This window comes from Danaus plexippus (assembly GCF_018135715.1).
Source record: "Danaus plexippus chromosome 9 unlocalized genomic scaffold, MEX_DaPlex mxdp_26, whole genome shotgun sequence".
NCBI lineage: Eukaryota > Metazoa > Arthropoda > Insecta > Lepidoptera > Nymphalidae > Danaus > Danaus plexippus.
The window spans coordinates 678,312-697,915 of record NW_026869848.1 but is presented as its reverse complement, the minus strand read 5'-3'; the positions used below and the strand labels follow the sequence as shown (position 1 = coordinate 697,915).

The 19,604-nt window shown below is 33.8% G+C and overlaps 4 protein-coding genes across 7 annotated transcripts; 2 read left to right on the top strand and 2 right to left on the bottom strand.

Annotated features, from left to right (window-relative positions):
• The first annotated feature begins 231 nt into the window (after positions 1 to 231).
• On the top strand, positions 232 to 5,271 carry LOC116767727 (DNA oxidative demethylase ALKBH2-like). The gene is made up of 5 exons (XM_032658181.2): positions 232 to 363; positions 531 to 720; positions 1,389 to 1,568; positions 1,635 to 1,798; positions 5,074 to 5,271. Exons 2-5 carry the CDS (start codon positions 545 to 547, stop codon positions 5,220 to 5,222), a joined length of 669 nt encoding a protein of 222 aa, XP_032514072.2. The 5' UTR covers positions 232 to 363; positions 531 to 544; the 3' UTR covers positions 5,223 to 5,271.
• LOC116767724 (intraflagellar transport protein 70A) lies at positions 1,792 to 4,765 on the bottom strand. The gene is made up of 2 exons (XM_032658179.2): positions 4,648 to 4,765; positions 1,792 to 3,739 (listed from the first exon to the last, which is right to left on the bottom strand). Exons 1-2 carry the CDS (start codon positions 4,699 to 4,701, stop codon positions 1,805 to 1,807), a joined length of 1,989 nt encoding a protein of 662 aa, XP_032514070.1. The 5' UTR covers positions 4,702 to 4,765; the 3' UTR covers positions 1,792 to 1,804.
• A 230-nt stretch (positions 5,272 to 5,501) lies between the features above and the next one.
• On the top strand, positions 5,502 to 11,692 carry LOC116767480 (rab5 GDP/GTP exchange factor). Of its 4 annotated transcripts, none has more exons than XM_032657816.2 (11): positions 5,502 to 5,660; positions 6,020 to 6,149; positions 7,027 to 7,206; positions 7,318 to 7,541; positions 8,256 to 8,365; positions 8,818 to 8,981; positions 9,190 to 9,323; positions 9,708 to 9,818; positions 10,102 to 10,212; positions 10,352 to 10,486; positions 10,556 to 11,692. In XM_032657816.2, the coding sequence occupies exons 2-11, from the start codon at positions 6,020 to 6,022 to the stop codon at positions 11,387 to 11,389; spliced, it is 2,133 nt and encodes a 710-aa protein (XP_032513707.2). In that variant the 5' UTR covers positions 5,502 to 5,660; the 3' UTR covers positions 11,390 to 11,692. The 4 variants fall into 4 exon arrangements, with proteins under 4 accessions (XP_032513707.2, XP_032513708.2, XP_032513705.2 ...); XM_032657817.2 differs by having other exon boundaries at positions 5,510 to 5,660; positions 6,016 to 6,149; XM_032657814.2 differs by lacking the exon at positions 5,502 to 5,660 and having other exon boundaries at positions 5,987 to 6,149.
• A 788-nt stretch (positions 11,693 to 12,480) lies between these two features.
• LOC116767537 (E3 ubiquitin-protein ligase SIAH1A-like) lies at positions 12,481 to 14,836 on the bottom strand. Its single transcript, XM_032657905.2, has 2 exons — positions 14,709 to 14,836; positions 12,481 to 14,592 (listed from the first exon to the last, which is right to left on the bottom strand). The coding sequence occupies exon 2, from the start codon at positions 14,364 to 14,366 to the stop codon at positions 13,524 to 13,526; it is 843 nt and encodes a 280-aa protein (XP_032513796.1). The 5' UTR covers positions 14,367 to 14,592; positions 14,709 to 14,836; the 3' UTR covers positions 12,481 to 13,523.
• Between the last annotated feature and the right edge of the window lie 4,768 nt (positions 14,837 to 19,604).

Here is a 19,604-nt window from a genome sequence, read left to right as displayed (position 1 = left end):
AATTTGTCATTCTTATAGTTTTCTTAGTGGGCATAACTTTCAGAATAAAGAAGGTATTATGTGCAAAAAATATACTGTACGAACAATTATGTATATGTAGTATCATGTCTTGCAAACAAGTAAGTAAAACCATTGATAATGTGAGAATGCTATATACTTTCAAAGGAGCAAGAAAATATAATTATAAATAATTTAATTTGATATTAAAAAAGTCAGACAGAAATAGTATATTGCAACATTAATTTGTTCTGTCATTGTGTCATGTCTCTGATCAAATCAAGAATTAAATTTGAAACCTTTTTTTTGTTTTCTATAGCAAAATATCGAGGAATTGGTATCACCTTAGAATCCAAATATAACTTCGTAAGTATTCCACTAAAATTTTACATTTCCTATGACTTGTTTGAATAAAAAAGCTTTTTATTTATAAAATTAATACAAAGTCGGTAGTTGCTATGAATGTTTACAGTTTAATAATTTTGACGTTAATGTAAATGTTGCTATATTGCTAAATAACTTTTTTTTTCTAGAATGTTACCACCATATGATGTCAGATAATTTAAAAAAGGTAGATCTTAGTTGTATCAGTTGGAAAGTTATTAAAAATGATGGATTGGATCTTGAATATACTGTTCCAATACCAAGATCAGTAGCTGACGGCATCCTGATGGAGCTCGAAGAAACTTTATGCTTTTTTACAGGAGATCTAGCCAAGATTAAGTAAGTAAAAAAGTGAATTGGTCGATCAAAATGCTCTAGCAATGATGAAAATGAAAACTGTGCTGCCTCTGACTCTAAATTATTAAAATTCTTTAGATGATAGTAACCTATTTGTTATATTCTTACAAAATTACACTTAAGATGTTTTTAAAACAATTGTTACTCTTAGATTCCCCGCATGTATATCAGTTACCACTTAAGATATACAAGCGGCAAAACTGGAGAGGTAAATATGACAATATATATAGGTCTACTTTCGACCATTGCGGTGGGCACATGACTCAATTGTTCAAGCCAAATATACAGACAAATTGAAATGTTATTTACAATATTCATATTTTCTCCAAAGACAAAAAGGTTTCAATAAGTTTGTATAACATAAATGATGTGAAATTATTAATATGTTAGTAATTACTTAAACACTTTTAAACATTAATTTATTCTCGCTTATCCCAAAAGAACAGAAAAATACTATAATTAATCCAATATGTTTATTAATATATATTGTAAAATAATTATCCGAAGAATTGTATGTCCACAAATATTTTGTGTGCGTCTTAACAAATGTCCTTTCATGTCTTGCGCCGCTCACGTGTATCAGAATACGACTAATATTAAAATTTTATTATTTTCAACAAATATTTAAAATCTTTACACATATTTTTCAGAGTTTTCGGTAAAATTTATCCCCTGCCTCGACAGCAAGTGGCCTATGGTGATCCTGGAATTACATACACCTACTCCGGCATAACCGTACCAGCCTTACCGTGGCCCAAACCTGTATTAATGCTGCGAGATTTTTTGTTTACTTTGAAAGGCATAAAATATGAGTTTGTCTTAGTCAATAAGTGAGTTTTACTTTCCTTAAAAAATTGTAGTTCCAACTAAAATTCAAACTATGATTTGTACACCAGATACAGAAACGGGAATGATCATATGGGAGAGCACAGAGATAATGAGCCGGACCTTGATCCTAAGTACCCTATAGCCTCAATATCGTTCGGAGAGGAGAGACCGTTTGTATTAAAGCACAAAGACGCAAGAAAACCGGGTCCCCTCAAAAAGAACATCTCGCCAGGTAAATTTATTTTAAATCCTCATATTTGTTAATGGTTACAGAGTCATCTATGCTACGTAACTTGTAGAACATGTACCGCAACAGCCGAGCCTCGTACGTCACTGTTTGTTTGGCTTTATTGTGGGCATCTTCTTCTTGAAACGGTGTTTCTATGACGGTGCTGACACGTCTGCCGTAAGTCTCAGCACCCTCCAAAAACTGCATGCAATCTTTAATAGTGTTGTCCTTGACCACAATCAGATGTTTGGCGAGATTCTCCAGAAATGACAGGAAACAGCGTTTAGCATAAAACCACGTGTCAGTGCCCAGGCGCTTATTAAAAGGCTCCAGAGATTTAATAACTCTAGATATTCCAAATTCATAATTTCCTTTCGCACAGTACAAAGTTCCAATAACTAGGTTTACGATGCACAGATGGTAGAATTTTTTCTGGGGGTCTTCGAATATTTGCTGCTCCTCTTCTTTTTCAATTTTCCTCATGATATCTTCAGCTTCCTCGTTTTGTGAGGTCATGATGTATGACACACACAAATTAGCCAGAACAACTGCACTGACGTCTAATATGTTGTCGTACTGCTTCTTTACTATGGGCTCGTAGAAACTCGCCGCTTCTTTGTACTTATTCTCTTGCATGAATAAAACGTGGGCTACATTCAAGCGCCAAACGTCAGATTCGTTACAGAACTCCACGGACTTACGAAATATTTTCTCGACCTGCCCGTAGTTCTCCATATCCCAATATATTTTGGCCTGAGCCATCACCACTGGAATATATCTTTCCAAGGCTTCTTCGTATTCAATAACTGCTTTCTTAACTTGTTCATTGTCACCTTGGGACCGGCTTTCTTGTACGATCTTAGTCAGTTTCCTCAACTGCTCGGCGTGTTTTGAAGCTATATCCTCATACTTCTGAAAAGCTTCTTCAGGTGATGTTTGGCTTGTTATAATAGCATCAAGGAAATCATAAAGATATGGTGTTAGATATTTGTAAGTAAACTGAGCGTTTTCGGCCAGTATATCCGCTGCGAGATCATAATATTCAAATTTACAATATAGAAGTAATAAATTGGCGAAGGTCTCGTGAGGGAACGGATCTTGTTGGAGTAAGAAGTGAAGCTTTTCAAATCCATCGTTAGGTTTGATGTCTATGGATGTGAGAGCTATGTTATGAAGAGTCACAGCATCCAATTCGTGTTCGTGTCTCGGAGGCATGTCCGACAACGCTTCTCTGGCTGCTTCCAGGTTCTTGAGTTGATATTCTATAGCAGCTTTTAAATTAAACACTTCCGTCAATGCAGTTTCATGCAGTGTCAAAGTATTTCCCACGGATTTGACCTCCGAAGCCTCGGATTGCATTCCGACCCCTAATTCTGGGTGATCCCGGATACCTTTTTCAATAACAAGGGTGATGTGTTTCAAAGCCTGAGGATATTCCTTAAGTCTGAAGTAGCACAGGGCTACATTATAATGCAAGTGGGCATTAAATCCGAGAATGTTTAAGCTCTTAGAAAACTTTTGCAATGCTTCCTCGTATTGATTTTCTTTATACAACAAACATCCCAGATTAATATCTTTGTCGGGGTCGTCTTGAGGATAAGATTCTACGAGGGTTCTAGCTGTCATGGTGTCGTCTTCGCCATATTTTATAGCAGACTGTAATTTCGTAACTTTCTTCTCAAGTTCCGGACTGGTTACTTGCATAGTAACCTTGTATGCTTCGTCGAACATGGAAGCTTCGTACAAAGCTTGAGCGAAGTAAAGTTTATACTCGGGCACGTCAGGATGCATTGCTGATAATTGTTCGTAGCAATTGGCAGCTTCCACGAAAGACTGAGTTCTATAGTAGCAATATCCAAGAAGAGATAATCCAGCTCTATTAGAATTGAAGTTAATAGCATCGTTGAGAGCTTTTATAGCGTCCTCGTATCTGGACTCTTTTATCTGGAAAAATATCGCGAGATATTAAAAAAGTTGCCATTGCAAAATTGACATTCATAACTTTGTTATAAGTATAATTTTATTGAAATACGTCGGGTTTAAATTCTGCACACATGTTCTTCAAATAAAACATGTTATTTGTTGCATAATCAAACATATTTGCTCATGTACAACATTCAAATATAAAGACCCTCTGATTCTTACCGTGCTAATGTTAACATAATACAATTTGAACAGAGAGTGAGCATATATATCTTAATAGTATTAATGCAGATAAACAGATCTTAATTGAATTGTACCTAGTTTTGTAATGTCCAGACTGCACAGTTAGTATTATATAATTCATTTATTTTTTTATCTGTGCCAAATATCGATACGAATAAGAATTTGTATGAGAATTTATTACCTAGATAAAAAAAAAATAATTAATTAGGTCAGAATTATTGAGTAGGTATTTTTTTATTTCCTTAGTTTTGTTAATCCTAATATTTGACCTTTCTAAGAAATGCGTAATTATTATATCGCAACGACTGTAACGACTTATCGGATATTTATAAATTGATTGCAATTATTTCCGCATGGGTTCGGTTTAAGGGCTAGGTCAAGATAATCCACTCGTTATTAACAGATACTGTGATAACGCTCATTTTTCGTTATAACCTTCAAAATAATCAATTTGAAACGTACTTTCTGTAATGATACAAAATTGTCTTAGACGCTGGCTTGTTATTGATAAAGACATCAATTTGTAGCAGAAAATTAGTTTTACTAATGTTTTCTTTCTAAAACATCGCATTATTTTTGCAATCTATGTAATTTCTTTAACGTCGAATCATTTGATTATAACAATTTGAATAATTTTGTATTGATATTGTTTTTGGAGTCATAAATTCAGTTTCATTTTTACTTACCATAGTATAAATAGTTTTTGTATACTGGCCATCAGGTATTTGTTGATAATCCATTTTTACCTACAATTAGTAATATATATAACCGCTACGTTACAGTTTTAATGGTGTCTAATTTCTACTGTTTGTTTACTTGTCGCCATAGTAACGGTACAAAATTTATATATATAGATATAAAAGAAATCAAAACTATAAACAGAGTAACTGACAGAAATTGATTTGTTTGTTTTATATTTCATCGTAATTAATTAAGGAAAGAAATAAGTATTTAATGATATATAAGATATTGGCGTGCACTCATTCAAATGAAAAAAAAAATTTTTTTTCATTATTGAACTGTCGAGATTATGTAGTTATGGAATAATAAAAAAAACGCGTAGTATCCATAAACTTAGTTTCGTTTGTATAATGTATATTTCATTATTTCAGTGATCATAAAGTTAGAGCATGGTAGCGTTCTACTTATGAACCCACCGACTAACGACCTCTGGTATCATAGTCTGCCAACTCGTAAAAGGATAAAAGGTGCAAGAATAAATTTCACTTTTCGTAAAATGGTTCAAAAAAACATATTTTAGTAATTAATATTTTTGTAGTTGAAAGAGGTTAATAAAACGAGTGAAAATTTCCCTTGTTTCATTTTTGATAATAATATTCGTCTGAGCAATTCGATTAAGGGACAATATTTTATATTTTTACTTACTACAATCATTATTTTAAATCTTACCAAGTTAACGGTTATAATGTGAATTCATTTAAAATCTAAATAAACTTATAAAAAAGTGTTTCTCGACGAGCATTTATTATATTTTGACACTTCTAAATGATCATATGTTTTGACAGTTGATATTGACTGCTGTCATTTTACTCTGTTTTAATAATTTATGAATCACAATCACATTAATGAAGTCTCAAAACAGATTAATTTATTTTAACATATCAATTTGAATATAGATCCTTTATCTATAAATATATTTATGTTTTTATTACTTTCACTGCAGTAAAACATTTATAAGGTAGGTGATGACGTTTTTTCTGTTTTTATGTTTTACACGAACATTTCACTTATCGGTTGTTCAAGTTCGTTTACGATAAGGGAAACCTATATAACGGAGAAATTCGTTGAACGGCCACCGTTATAACAGCTATGGTTTATAAGACATTTGTCCAATACATCCGTCTGTTTTGTTTATTATGTCGAGGATGGGCTGAATTTCTTTTTGAATCTTACTACAGTCGTCTATTCGAGTGTAGAGTCCTGAAATTTACCTAGTTGAAAAGATTTTGTTGATATTTGCTAGCCAGTTTTAATAATAAAATGTGGTATGGACCAAGGGTTCAAAGATCTTATAAGTATATGGTTTTTGCAAGCAAGATGCCGTCACTGCGAATAGATCAGAGTGATCTGAAGTGCAAGAATGGATGCAACTTCTTTGGCAATCCTCAGTGGCAAGGGTATTGTTCAAAATGTCACAGGGAACAGCTCCAGAGACAGCGATGGGCAGGTATGTAATATAAAATAAAAGAAAAACATTTCATAGAAATATGCAGTATTTTAATACAATATTCTTATACTATTGACACTTTTGAGTTTTCTGACATTGTAAAAGTGAATTATATGAGTTTAGTTATAAATTTAAGAGTGCCAGGTATGTTTTTACATGGCACTCTTAAAACACTATAGAGCCGCTTGAAAATTATGAAGCCAAAAATTATTAAAACCAACATTGCAATGTGCTAACTAACTTCAAATTAATTTATTTCTATTACACCCACATTGTTTGTTGTTATAATAAATTTAAATATGTTATCCTGTCATTTAATCATTTTTATTCAAGTAGATAAATTTTATTCAATGACATACATAGATCTGATAGTCTTCGTGATTTTATCTGTGGTTTTAAATAAAAAAATGATCTTAATCATAGACTAACTTTTTTTTTTAAAGAAAATTTTGTTTTAACATTTACAGCCTAAGTATTTAGTTCACAATAAAAAAAAGCTGTTTTATAATTTAAAAAAATATTTTATACTAAATTCAATAAAAGGTTTGTTCTTAATATTATTTGTAGACATCTTTAGGATTAATTCAGATATTTTTCAACATATTTAAAGTTTTTGAAGATAACATGGAAGACTGCCAGTAGAAAAATGTTTATTCTTTATAATTAACTTTGCTTTTATGAATGTTATGTATAGGTGTTGATATGCTTTATAAAATAAATCAGTTTCAAGATAGATTTCATTTAATAAAAAATATATTTTTTTTTTAATATAATGACAATGCTACCTTTTATTATATTTAGTAGATCCCAGACATATTTCTGAACAGTTATTTTATCTTATAATGTTAATGTTATAACATATAGATGTGTTAAATAGAGAGAGGCTTAACCGCGACTCTACCCAAGCCGGTGCAGAAGAAAATGGAGCGCTCATTGAAGTTGTCCTCACACTCGTCGTTCTCAAAGTTTGAAGAGAAGCGTCTCCGACAGAGCGAGACGCTGAAGAATAAGACGAACCTGCTGAAGTTCAGTGTATTCAGCAAAAGTAAGAGCAGCGGTGAGTTACACTTAAGAAGACGTCATGTGACACATGTTACTTGACAATGTGTTTAGTAAACTAAGCATGTTTTTTAAAGGTTTTAAAAGCCATAAACAATAATCTATTTAGAAATTCAAGATCAAACTCCCGAGAGGAAGCCACCGGAGTTCAAGGTCCCGGCGACCGTGTACGAGCTGATGAAGAAGGATTGGGCGGAAAACTTTCCAAACCTACCGGTGCAAGTGGACAGGGAATGTAGAGTGTTTGTACACCGCTTCATCTGGGATGTGATCAATTCGTCTTACGTGATGTCGGTCGACGAACTATCAGAGAGGGTCCAAAGATACTATCAGGTAATTAGGGCATTTATTTGTCTCTGATTGTATCGTATAAGTTTATTTCGTCTATGTATCGCATGTTGCATTACAGCTGGTCGTCATAGCGGCCGCAATTGTTCGCATCAGCTGACAGTTTAGCGTTTATATCCTAACCAGAGTAATGGTTCCGCGGAGTTTACACCGTGATCATTGATTTCAACAAATATTATGCTCGGTTCTCGTCACGGGCTATCATTTGACTTTAATTATATTACACAGATTGTAATCACAATTAATAGTTAGATAGCTTATCTATCATTCCCATTTTCAATTTGTAAAGTCGAGATTAAAAATGCATTTTTTTTTATTGTATTAAATAATTTGCCGTATTTTCTCTGTAAATGCCTATGATCCAAAAAATGTTTTATCGGTTTGAAACTACGTTATGTTCATGTTCATCTCATTGACTATTAGTCTTAATTACCTTTATGTTTGACTTCACGAAATAATTTTCGTAATTAACTCACCATGTATAACGTTCTTAATATAATATATTGAATATTTATTTACTAATACTTGCACCATGAAAATATCACAAAGGACATCAAACATTGAGACGGACAAAATGCAGTACAAATATGGCCCTATAACAGAAACTAATCTCACTTCTCGCGAGGAGACATTTACGTAACATGAGATGATTACGTAATAATAATGCTATATAAAGTGTTTTAATCAACGGCTATGTAGCAATTCATCAAGTACACGGACAACTCCCCCCACCTGGTGAGCGCGGAGCCCGAGCTGAAGGAGAGGCTCATAGACTTCGTGGAGAAGCACGCCATGACCTACTTACACGAGTGAGTCGTTGATAATAAGAGATTATACATCATGAACACTTCGCGTGGACAGATCTTATATTTTTTATATGCAATCTGTTTGGACGTCCCATCCCTCAGAAAGTTTTATACCGCAAAGATAGAGCGATATAATGAGGTCGTCTTTTGACATTTTATATAATAAAGTAATTGGACTTTATCTTGTAAGTCCTATCCCGCTTTTATAAAAGTAACTTGTAACGATTATACTATAGTTGTATAGGTAAAAATCATTACTATAATGTTGGCTTTTTCTTATCGTTTTCATCATCAAGATAATCTCCGATCTTGACCTTACTAGATCAAGATAACAACTAAATTATTAACAAAAACCAATCAGTGTTACGTATAAAAATTACACTTAATTGTAAGTCACCGTTGGCTTGACTCTTTTTGAAAAATGTGATATATCCAGCATACATCCCCATATCCAGCCTTCCAGGTGTTGTGTTCTCTCCCCACGGTACTGAGGACGAGCGTCTGGACCGCGCCATGTCAGAACGAATCCAGCAGCTGAGCTGGGTCGGAGAGAAGCACCTGGAGTGCAAGCTGGACCACTCCAACGAATGCAGTCAACTGCTGTACAAAGCCATTAGCGGTTAGTACACACTAAGCACAGAGAAACTTGAGTTGCAACTGAATTTATTTCAGCGACTACACACTATTCATTTCATTATTAAAAATTAAAACATTAATAAATTAATTTATTAACATGTGATTTTTGTATATAGAGTTATCCAAATAACTTACTATATTAAAATATATTTAGCGCGATCCAATACGTTTTGCAACAATTATATTACTAGAATTGCTGGCTATGGATGGAGCTCCTTATGGTGGCGGTAAGCTGGCCCACGTCCGCAGAGCGTGTATCCACGTACTGGAACTGTGCGGTGCGCCAGCATCAGCTGACGATCTGCTGCCAAAACTCATCTTTACTGTAAGTCGATGATCTTTAGTCCAGAATATAATAGGACCTCTTACACTTTATATTCCTCCTCTCATGTACGACTTACGTAGCCAAGTAAAAGTGTAGGTTCAGTTTGTATAGAAACTAAGCGTCAAAATCGTCTTTCACGCTTTATTATTTCGTTATAAAAAATAGATCTGCTCAGAAATGTTGAACTTTTACTGGAACTTGAGCCTTAACCATTAAACAACCTATCTATTTATTAGTGAGTGTAACTTTTTTTTGCACATAGGGCAATCTTTTATCCACAACCCGGACGAACCGTCGGATTGTGTTAGCAGCAAAGCTGACTCCCAAACCCACCAAACCAATGTCCTCCCGTATGGTAGTTTGTTTAAACTCGTGTTCATGTAGGTGTTGAAGGCGAATCCCCCGCGCCTTGTGAGCAACATCAACTTCGTGACACGCTTCTGTAACGCGCAGAGGTTAATGACTGGCGAGGCTGGCTATTACTTCACGAACTTGGTAACATGTCCACCAATATTACCAAATATACCGATATTGTTCGCAAAAGGCGAGGCGAGCCTATGATACATGTATAGCAATAAATATTCAGGATGCAATATTGACTCGACATATTTTGTATTTTTAATTCAAATTCAAATAGACAATGCAGTCGAGTAACGCGATGTTTCGGATGTTGTGGATACGAGTCCAGCACGTGTCCATGAATTTTCTTTAATTTAATACTTAAGTTTGCTTGATAATAAAGCGTTGTGATCAAAGTTACAATACTTTCTGCTGCTAGTGTTGCGCGGTGTCCTTCATAGAGAACTTGACGGCCGAGTCATTGAGCATGGACAAGAAGGAGTTTGACTGCTATATGGCGATGCCTGCCTCTATCGGTGGCAGCACTTGGGTAAGGACTGTGTGAAACGAATTTAAGCCCTAGTTTGATTTTCGATCCGTTACTGCCGATGTTCATTTCTATGTCTAAAATAGTTTACGTTAAGTTGGTTGGAATACAAAATGTCTATAAAGAAACCCTAAATGTACAGGCGGCTGCATTATCTTTGTGTGGAGCTGTGAAGGAGGCTGAAGAACAACGACAGCACGCCGAGAAACTGATGGAAGAAATAGAAAAGTTACAGGATGACGCCGAACGGCTCGCAAATAACGCTGAAACGTTTGAGGTGAGAATATAGTCAAGAATATTATAAAGTGGTCACTAAGACAAAAATAACTGTTTGTTCCTGTTGCAGAAAGAAATCGCAAAGAAAGTGCAGGATGTGCTAGCGAAAACTCCGCTGGAAATAAAACCACGTCGAGAACTTCCCCGACTTCGGATCCTACGGAATTCTACTGGACCACTCATCGACCTCGAAACATCGAAGACCACGGTTCCAGGAGAAGACAAACAGATGATACCACAGATTAACATACCGGATACGAAGCCGCAAGAGAAAGTAGATTTGCAGTTCGAAGCTTTGAATAGTAGGACAGAAAACGTTTTAAGTTTCGACATGGACAAATCACCTCCGAAGTCCCCTCAGAACCAGCCGTGGGAATCGAAACAGACGGGATCCTTTGAACTCCTCACCCCCTCCCCGATCAGTTTTCCTCTCTTCGACTCGAGATCCATCGACGAGAGGATGGATGAACTGATGACCCCGGAGGAGTTTGGTCCAGATAATCTCAGTCTCGGCTTGAGTAATATAAACTATGACATAGACCTGTCCGACCTCAGCGGCGATAACAGTTACGCTGAAGACACGCCTAAGGAGCCGAAAGACCCTTTCAGTCCTGATGGAATAAAAAAGGATCCGTTATTCGATCCATTCGCGCCTCAAACTAGTAATTACGCCATGCTAGAGAAGTTTGATGAGTTCACATTGGTGGACACAAAAAATAAAGACGCTTCGGATTCATTCGAAGTGGTTCATAGAACGAATGATTTTCAGACGAACGCAGAACAATCAGATCCATTCGGTCTTGTACCAGCTGAAGCCACTTCAATTTTGGATGAAAATAATTCACCTTCCGGTGCCTGCCTGCTACCATCCCCACTGTTGCCTCAGAGCAGCAAGAAAAGTTGAACCAACATTTCTTGACGATAAAAATTAAATGTAAAACAGCTTCTATTTAGATAAAATTTTTCTATGATCTGTAGGCGGAACAAGAAATGTGTAAATAAACCCACTTGTACTCTATGGATATGACAATTTAGTAACGAGGTGGTATATATTGTTTTTAATTACTTTCTCACATTATTTATAAATCATACGATATAAAAAAAGATTGTGCTTAAATACAGGCATAAAGAGGTCTTGATTAAAGCCAGGCTCAGTTAGACCCAAAAATCAAAATAATAAATACTGTATTGAATTCTCAAAAAAAAATCAGTAAAATGACAACAAATAATTAAAACATTAAGAAATGGTTTTATTTTGGTGAGTGATGACTCGCGTCTTTCACATACGATATGAAAACACTGCTATTATACACTTAAATATGTACTCGTATCCAGAGCCGTAAAACATTTACAAAAAAAAAACACTTAAATATGGCGGCAAACTGTTTTATTTAATGAATTATTTGAGTATATAGTCTGAGACAATTTAGAATAAATATTGTTCTTGAAATTTGTTGTGTAAATTATATTTTATTTGAATGTTTGTATTATAGAAAATATCAATGAGTATTCTATTACAGTAGTTTCAGTAGGAGACTTATTCATTTAATGATTTTAGGCAATGTGAAGAAGTTTGTGTACATGTATGTCTTTTCATGTGTCTTAGGTTAGTTTGTAAGATACTGTATTAATAAAAAAGTAAATTAAGATGTTAATGAATGCCATTCAATAAATGAATATTTTTTTGTGTATGAAACGAATCTAAACTACGTAATATTTACATTATTTTTTTTAAATTGCTTTAGGCGTTCTTTTAATTTCTGATTCGTTATATTCTACGGAATTTTTAAAATAATGCATGTTATACTTAAAAAATTAAGAAAAGCATGTCAGGCGACTTTCAAACAGTTGAATTATCTTAATCAGATTAGATATTCGCAGAGTATGTAATTATAGTACAAACGAAAGTAATAAATCGTCCGGAGGCACCGTGTCAAAACTGAAAGTAAGTTGTGAATAAAACGAAACACTATATAAAAATAAAAACTGCATATCTTACATTTACAAAATTTATTAAAAGCATTTTCTTTCATAAACTTTGCTTCACCTAAAATTTACAAAATATTAAATAATAAAACTATACTAAGTAACTGATCCACGCCACGACTAAGTGAGAAACGAATTGAGGAGTAAATATTTTATAAGTAACATGGATCTTCATAAATAAAACAACAACAACCAAACCTTCAACAGTACATAAGGTAATCATTCAAATTATGTTGGGCGGTCACACATTGTGCATACATGTTACATGTCATTATGCATTACTGATTAATTTTTTAAGAAACAATTGTAAATATGATTAAATGTCCTCGGTGTAATTTTAAAATGATGCACAACAAATTTTTGATTAATTCCAGCGTTAAATACAATGTCCGTTATGCAACTTGAGAGAAATATATATTGCATGGCCTAAGGTAAATTTAAAAAAATTTATACATGCAACACAACCATATAATACTGAGATAAATACAGTTTAAAGGAAGCGAATATAGAATGATAGGTTCGGTCGCTTCACTCGTTGAATAACATTAGATCGGTATTCGTATGCAACCAATGTTCGGCAAATTAAATATATTTCTGAACCTTACCCACATGCATATATACAAACTATAATAGAAAATAATTGTTCATTGGAATATCATAATCACATGTCACAAGCTGGAATCAAAGACGGAATCCCTTCCGATCAATGAATTCCCCTTCCCTCTACTTAAATCTAATTTTGAACACACAAACTGAGACAAAAAAAGTACAGAATAATTTTGCCATTACATAACATTAATTTGGTAATCAAACCCATGTAAATATTCTTGTATTATGAGAGCTATCTGCTTGTATTGCTAAATTTATTGTGTCATACAAAATATGTTTTTTTATATATATTTATATATATATATATAATTTAATAGTTATATCTATCTACATCTCGATTTCTGTTCTGGTATCCTTTCATTGGCTTGAAAACATTAAAAAATACTTAACACTCAATGCTATAAGTTCTGTTTGGTAATCCATCGGTATAATGGCAGTGTATATTAAGCAATAGATATTGTGACATTTATTCCGAGGTTCCCGTTGTCCGCAAACAGTTGTGCAAGGGAGGTGTCGAACACAAGACAATCAGAGTTCATAATGGCCGATGAAACACCCTCATGTATGGAACGTGGCATCGCCTCCCAGGTTAGCCTTCGTCTGTGACCATTCAGTTCAAGCCGATATGCAAAATTCTCGGCTTCCTTTCGTGAACCTATTAGTTGAACAATGGCAAAAAATTGCTGGTGGCCATCAAATTTTTCTTGCTTCTCTAGTACTAACATAAAATGATGATTGAAACAAGACTGCATCATCACCCAATCGACAGCTCCGGGCAGATTAATGTCAGTAGCCAGAAACACTATATCTTCACCTTGCAGCGTTGTAATGCTTTTGTGAGACATCATAAGGTGTGGCATAACCTGGTCCAGACCACCTTGCCACTTGCATGAGGCTCCTGGACAGGGGCAGGAATAGGGCCTGAACTCACATGCTTCCTCATGTTCCGCTTTTTCTGTATGGACAAGGGTGACTGTGCAACCTGTGTTAGAATGCTTGCAAGGAAACATCACGTTACTAGCAACTTTTTCCATGGCCAGGTTGCGGATGTTGCCGAGGGGGCCGCGGCAGGTCGGGCAGCAGGACAATTTGGGGCGACAGCTCGAGCACACGAGGTGCCCGCTTTGGCATTGCAGGATGGGTGGCAGTACATAATCGAAACACACCGGGCATTCGAACAGTGACGCTAGGTCTGCGGACATCGCGGTCGACACGTTCACGAGCGCTGGCACCCCGGGGACGGTACAACTGGAACTGCTAGCTCCGCGCCTCTTGTTTGTGCTCATGTCACCTTCACGCGCACATAAAATGTGTCGATCAGCGATCAACCAAATTATAAGAGTGTCTTAGAAGTTGTATTACTAATCATTTGTAACCCTCCACTGTAGACTTTTTTCGTCTGCTTGTATCGTTAAAGTAAGATTCCATCACAGCTCCGGAGGCCAATGTTTTATTTTTTATCAGTTCAGCTTTAGTTATTTTATGCCACGATCTGTACTTAAATCCATACAGCTGAAATTGTGAACGTTATGAATTAACAAAAATTTTAAATCGCCATGAAAATCAATGTAGAATCACTATTGCCTATATTATTTAAGTTCACGACAACAGTGTAATATTGGACGTACCATTCAATTTCAATGACGACTTGTCCAATCGAAAATAAAGTGACAGATAAAAACCATGATGTCATATCATAGATAAAAGATTTGAACAATGGATGGACAATGCAAAAATTATATCTATAAGATTCCATCACAACTCCTGAAGTTCATGTTTTTAATATTATGATCGTTTTAGTTATAAAATCTATATACTTAAAAATTCTAAAACGGCGTCAATGAACATAAATTTTCTTTTACTTAAGGATGAAATAAAAATCCGTGACTGTCAACGTTATATCAGATCAAAATAATAGAGTATTGCCGGATTTGACGTCCAATTTCTCTAATATTTGGCGAACTGAAAATATGATGGACATATTATTCTTAATACAATAAATTTGAGTCATAGACAACAAAGGTCGATTCAAAGATGTTATTGATAAATCTTCTTGCCTAGTCGATAGACCTAAAGGTAAAAATATGACAATAAAGAGTTAATGGAAGGCTTAAAATGTCGTTTAAATGGTGGCATGTATCTGTTGAATCACTTTTTTCTAGACAAAAACATATAAATTAGTTTTTTTTGTAAAATAAATACAGTTGCAAGCCATCTATCGGGCAAAATTTGTCACCAATATATCGTTGTTCATGTTCGTCAGCGCCATCTTTTAGTGATATATATCAACAATTCATCATCGTATTTATTTATTACTATGAGACATTTGAATCCATATTTCGACATGAAAAACCAATAATTCAAACCTTGTTGTAACACCATCTGCAAACCATGTAAGAATATTTTTTAAGTTATCAAATATAGCTCATCTGTCGTAAAATATCGCTTTTCTTAATTGTATACAAAAATGTAAAAGAAATTGTCTGAATGTTTTTTGTCCAAAAATATTTGTCTGGTAAGTTTATTATAAAAAAGAAACTTGCTATATATTTAAGTGTATGGTTTAAAAAATATAGACAACATTAAAATGGTTACTGCTGACTTGTTGAAATAAAAATAAAGACAGATTAATATTGAGTAACGTCAAAATGTACCTACTTCTAAATTGAAAACCCGACATATCGACAAATAGATCTTTTTATTATAAAATAACATATCTAAACTTATTGTTCGTTATTTTAAAAATTATCATGTACATTAATGGAATTATTTTTAAATAAAATGAATAATTTAATGGTTTTTAACAGGTCAGGATATAGGGATGTGTTAGCACGAGCATTGGAAAAAAAATCAACAAATAATTAGTCTATGGTTTTTCTATCATGTGTAAAATAAAAAGTGATTACATACAGTAGTTTCGATATAGAATTTATTTAGGAAACAATTCAATCGTTTTGCTTATGAAGCTGTTAGTATTATCAACAGTGTTATTTACATACTGCAGTTGGTTGTGGAGCGTGATCAAACGCACGCAAATACCGAGAAGATTCGTGCTTTGAAATATTATCTCCGAAGGAATTCTATTACAATGTTAAATTAACACTAATAGAGAGAAGTGAAATTATTGTAATTTGTAACTATATTGAGTATGATTTGAAAGTGCTTTTATATAAAATATCTTAACATAATTCGTTAAATACCCTCGCATACTTTTTTCGTACTAGTCTCAGTCCACGCGTGTATAAGGACTCCTGCATCACACAAATATTTTGATTGAGGTTTTAAAGGCTTTCGTACAAACCGACTTACATTGTTTTAGTTGTAGAGAATATTATTCAAATTAAATTACAAATAATAAATATAAAGTTATAGTTTTTATCGTTATATTTATCTTTAATAGGATTCTTTATAAATTCAGTCGAAGAGGTCGATACTACGCTTTTTTATTATGTCGAACTACATAGTCCCGACGTTTCGATTCCTACACATGACGGGTTCCCAAAGTTGTTTTGTTTACTGCCCACGTTGAGAATAAATTATTTTTTAGCGCCTCCATTTCTTCACCTACTGGAAAACCATTATAGCTTATCTTAGCTAAATGAAATTACAAATCATCCTCCAGGCATATACACCATTCTTTTTGTGGGTATCTTACCCCAATAGGCCTGTAGAGCCCACAAGGGGGCGTTATCCTCCGTCCACTTTGGCTAAAGATGCTTTACGGCAACCGTGATCACGGGGACATGAGACGATAGGGCAAGAAACGACGAATCGATGACGTCATATATGTTTTCCATTGGTAGGTTGAGATAATTAAGACAAAAATATATACATGTATTGGTGTACAAGTTATTTAATTGTCTTTAATGGTAAATATATGTTTCTTAGCCATAATCGAACATATTTACGTTGTATTTTACGTTATGGTTCAAATGTAGACCCAGCATAAATCTGATGATGCTGTCGTTCGGCAAGTCGATCACTAGGTAGAATAAAAAAATATGTGGTTTTCATACGAACAACTACAACATAAAATACACCGCCCTCGCTTACTGCAACCCGAGAAAAGGTATAATGAGATTTATCTATAAATTGTTCATCATTGTCCGTGAGAAATATTGATCTATTTATAATTATAGGGAATAAAAAATATTGATGTTTTAATAAGTTTAACACGCGTTTATCCAATACTATATAAAAATATCTGAAACCTCGATGAGATTCATGTTGGATATTGGCAACAATAAAAAACGATGTCTTTCAAAAGTTCAGTACGTACAAAAAGATATAGTAGGTACATAAAACAGATTTGTTTAATAAATACATCGATAGGGGCCCCTTAAACCTGCACCTGGGTCGCAAAGTCCCAGGTGTTGTAGATCCTCTCCCTGCAACGATGGACCCGGCACCCGCACGATGAATCCATGGAACGATGAGAGGTTTTGTCTCTATAATTAATTATACATTGCAAAGAAATCATCACATTAATTTTTTAGTTTCCTCTATCAAAAGGGTTTTGGTAGGGCTCTTTTAAGAGATAAGTTATCCTTCGTGCCTCACATTTCTTTTATAATAATATAATCTTATAATAGTTCTATATAATAATGTAACTATTTTTACTTTTAGTACATAAATAAATAAATAAATACGTGATGTACTTATGAGTTCTTCCCACAGATTTTATCTGTCAGCTTCTCAATGGTATCTCAAAAACTGGGATGCTTGAGCCCAAGTATTGCGAAATTGGATCATGTTCCTTTAATCTGTAAAAAAGTCTTTCACATGTCAAAGCTTACGTTAGATAAAATAAGATAAATTTTGTGAAATACTCCGTCGACGTACGATAAAATTTTCTTCCGATAATAACTTTATATTTCACAAAGAGATACGATGAAAGTAATTTTAGTTTATATTAAAGATAATATGATAAACAAATCGACAACTATTATAAGAGTTGAGTTTGATTTTAACCTTTTTTTTACAACCTTTTTTGTTTGCTGTAGAACGCATAATCTTCGGAAACGTCTTGAACATATAAAGTTCTGTTGCACTTCTAACTTAATTTGAAAAAAATTCGAATTCTTCGTAAATTATTTAATCTTTAGCTTTACGTTTTTAACTTATAATTCTATTTTTTTTCCAGCCTGTATCCGAAAGTAATTTGATTTACTTGATTGTATCATAACATTTAAAAAAAAATGGCTAACAACCTGTGCCATTCCTCTAAGATAAACATTTTACAATAACGATATTTTTCAAGTACAATTTATATCATTGTGAAGAATATTTAGGTTAATCAAACTGCGGTATTTCAATTATTTCCTTTAAACCTAACGGTTATAGAAAGTAGCTAATAATTTTTCAAATATCATTCAAAGCATCTAGAGTCTAAAAATTATTAACAGGGCTTACCATTTGCTAACAGTGGAATTAGTAATGGTTCCACAATTACGCCATTGATATTTAAATTATGGCAACGATTACAGGGCCATGGCAATAATATTTGTTGGCTCATTAACGTTTCATAAGAAATCTGCTGGTTAGCGTTTGTTACTGAATACTTTTAGAAATAATTCAAGTCATGGCTTCAATAATATACCTTTTTGTATGACACCATCAAAGCGCAGTTATGTTTAACTCGGGGTACGTACGCTGCGTCAAATCGTGGATGAATATTGTTGCTGTTTGGAGAATTAGTAAATCATCAAGAGGTATTTTTAAAGTCGAAATTTTAATTCCATGAAACTCGTACTTGTTTAAATCTGAAAGAAATTCAATTTTTATTTTATTTTTCATTTAAGTTCTGTAAGATTTTGTTTGATTCCCCGTTCCATTGGTTTTGTTTCCTCCGGTTTAAAAGAAATCGACTATGTTCCTCGAGATTCGTCTAATATTTTGTTTATCTAAACATTCCTCCGCAAACTCTCCTCGTCCGCGTTTACATCATATTACATCTCATTAAGAAATATATGAAAATAAGAGTCACATACATTATGTTCCATTGGAAATGTATTTTTGATCGCTTAATTAATTTGTTATTAAATTAACAGATAATATATAAAAATTACAAACGTAATACCGCCTGATAGAACCAGTCATTAGCGTCGGAGGATGTGATGTGATTACCGAAGACAATAGCCTCATTGTCAGCTTCTCGTAATTTTCTACGCCTACTATAAAATTAATAATTGCAACACGCGATGATATAGATAATTCCCTTGTATTGAATATTATTTTCTAATTAATGTTATTCACATATGTTTTATCTACTTTATTATTTACTTTGAAAGATATTGCTTTAACGTTTTTTTTTACACAAGTATCTGTTAGATTAAAATTTGTTAAGTTTCTTTTTGATGTTTATAATATATTGCCATTTTCTAATAAAATTCGTATGCGGACAAGAAAAAAATGAGAAAAAACATATTGTCTTGATTGGACATTCATAGGCTGGCGTACAGATTGCTTCTCGTTCCGTTATTCACGTGAAATTGCAACGTAGATTACGTTTTGTGTAAGATATC

Excerpts from the sequence above, each read along its gene's own strand:
- LOC116767727 (XM_032658181.2), top strand. The coding sequence starts at position 545 with ATGATGTCAGATAATTTAAAAAAGGTAGATCTTAGTTGTATCAGTTGG. Across the intron at positions 1,569-1,634 it reads GAGTTTGTCTTAGTCAATAA|ATACAGAAACGGGAATGATC; the intron begins GTGAGTTTTACT and ends TTTGTACACCAG. Across the intron at positions 1,799-5,073 it reads CAAAAAGAACATCTCGCCAG|TGATCATAAAGTTAGAGCAT; the intron begins GTAAATTTATTT and ends TCATTATTTCAG.
- LOC116767724 (XM_032658179.2), bottom strand. The coding sequence starts at position 4,701 with ATGGATTATCAACAAATACCTGATGGCCAGTATACAAAAACTATTTAT. Across the intron at positions 3,740-4,647 it reads CAAAAACTATTTATACTATG|ATAAAAGAGTCCAGATACGA; the intron begins GTAAGTAAAAAT and ends ATATTTTTCCAG.
- LOC116767537 (XM_032657905.2), bottom strand. The coding sequence starts at position 14,366 with ATGAGCACAAACAAGAGGCGCGGAGCTAGCAGTTCCAGTTGTACCGTC.
- LOC116767480 (XM_032657814.2), top strand. The coding sequence starts at position 6,002 with ATGGTTTTTGCAAGCAAGATGCCGTCACTGCGAATAGATCAGAGTGAT. Across the intron at positions 6,150-7,026 it reads CCAGAGACAGCGATGGGCAG|AGAGAGGCTTAACCGCGACT; the intron begins GTATGTAATATA and ends TGTGTTAAATAG. Across the intron at positions 8,982-9,189 it reads GCTGTACAAAGCCATTAGCG|AATTGCTGGCTATGGATGGA; the intron begins GTTAGTACACAC and ends TTATATTACTAG.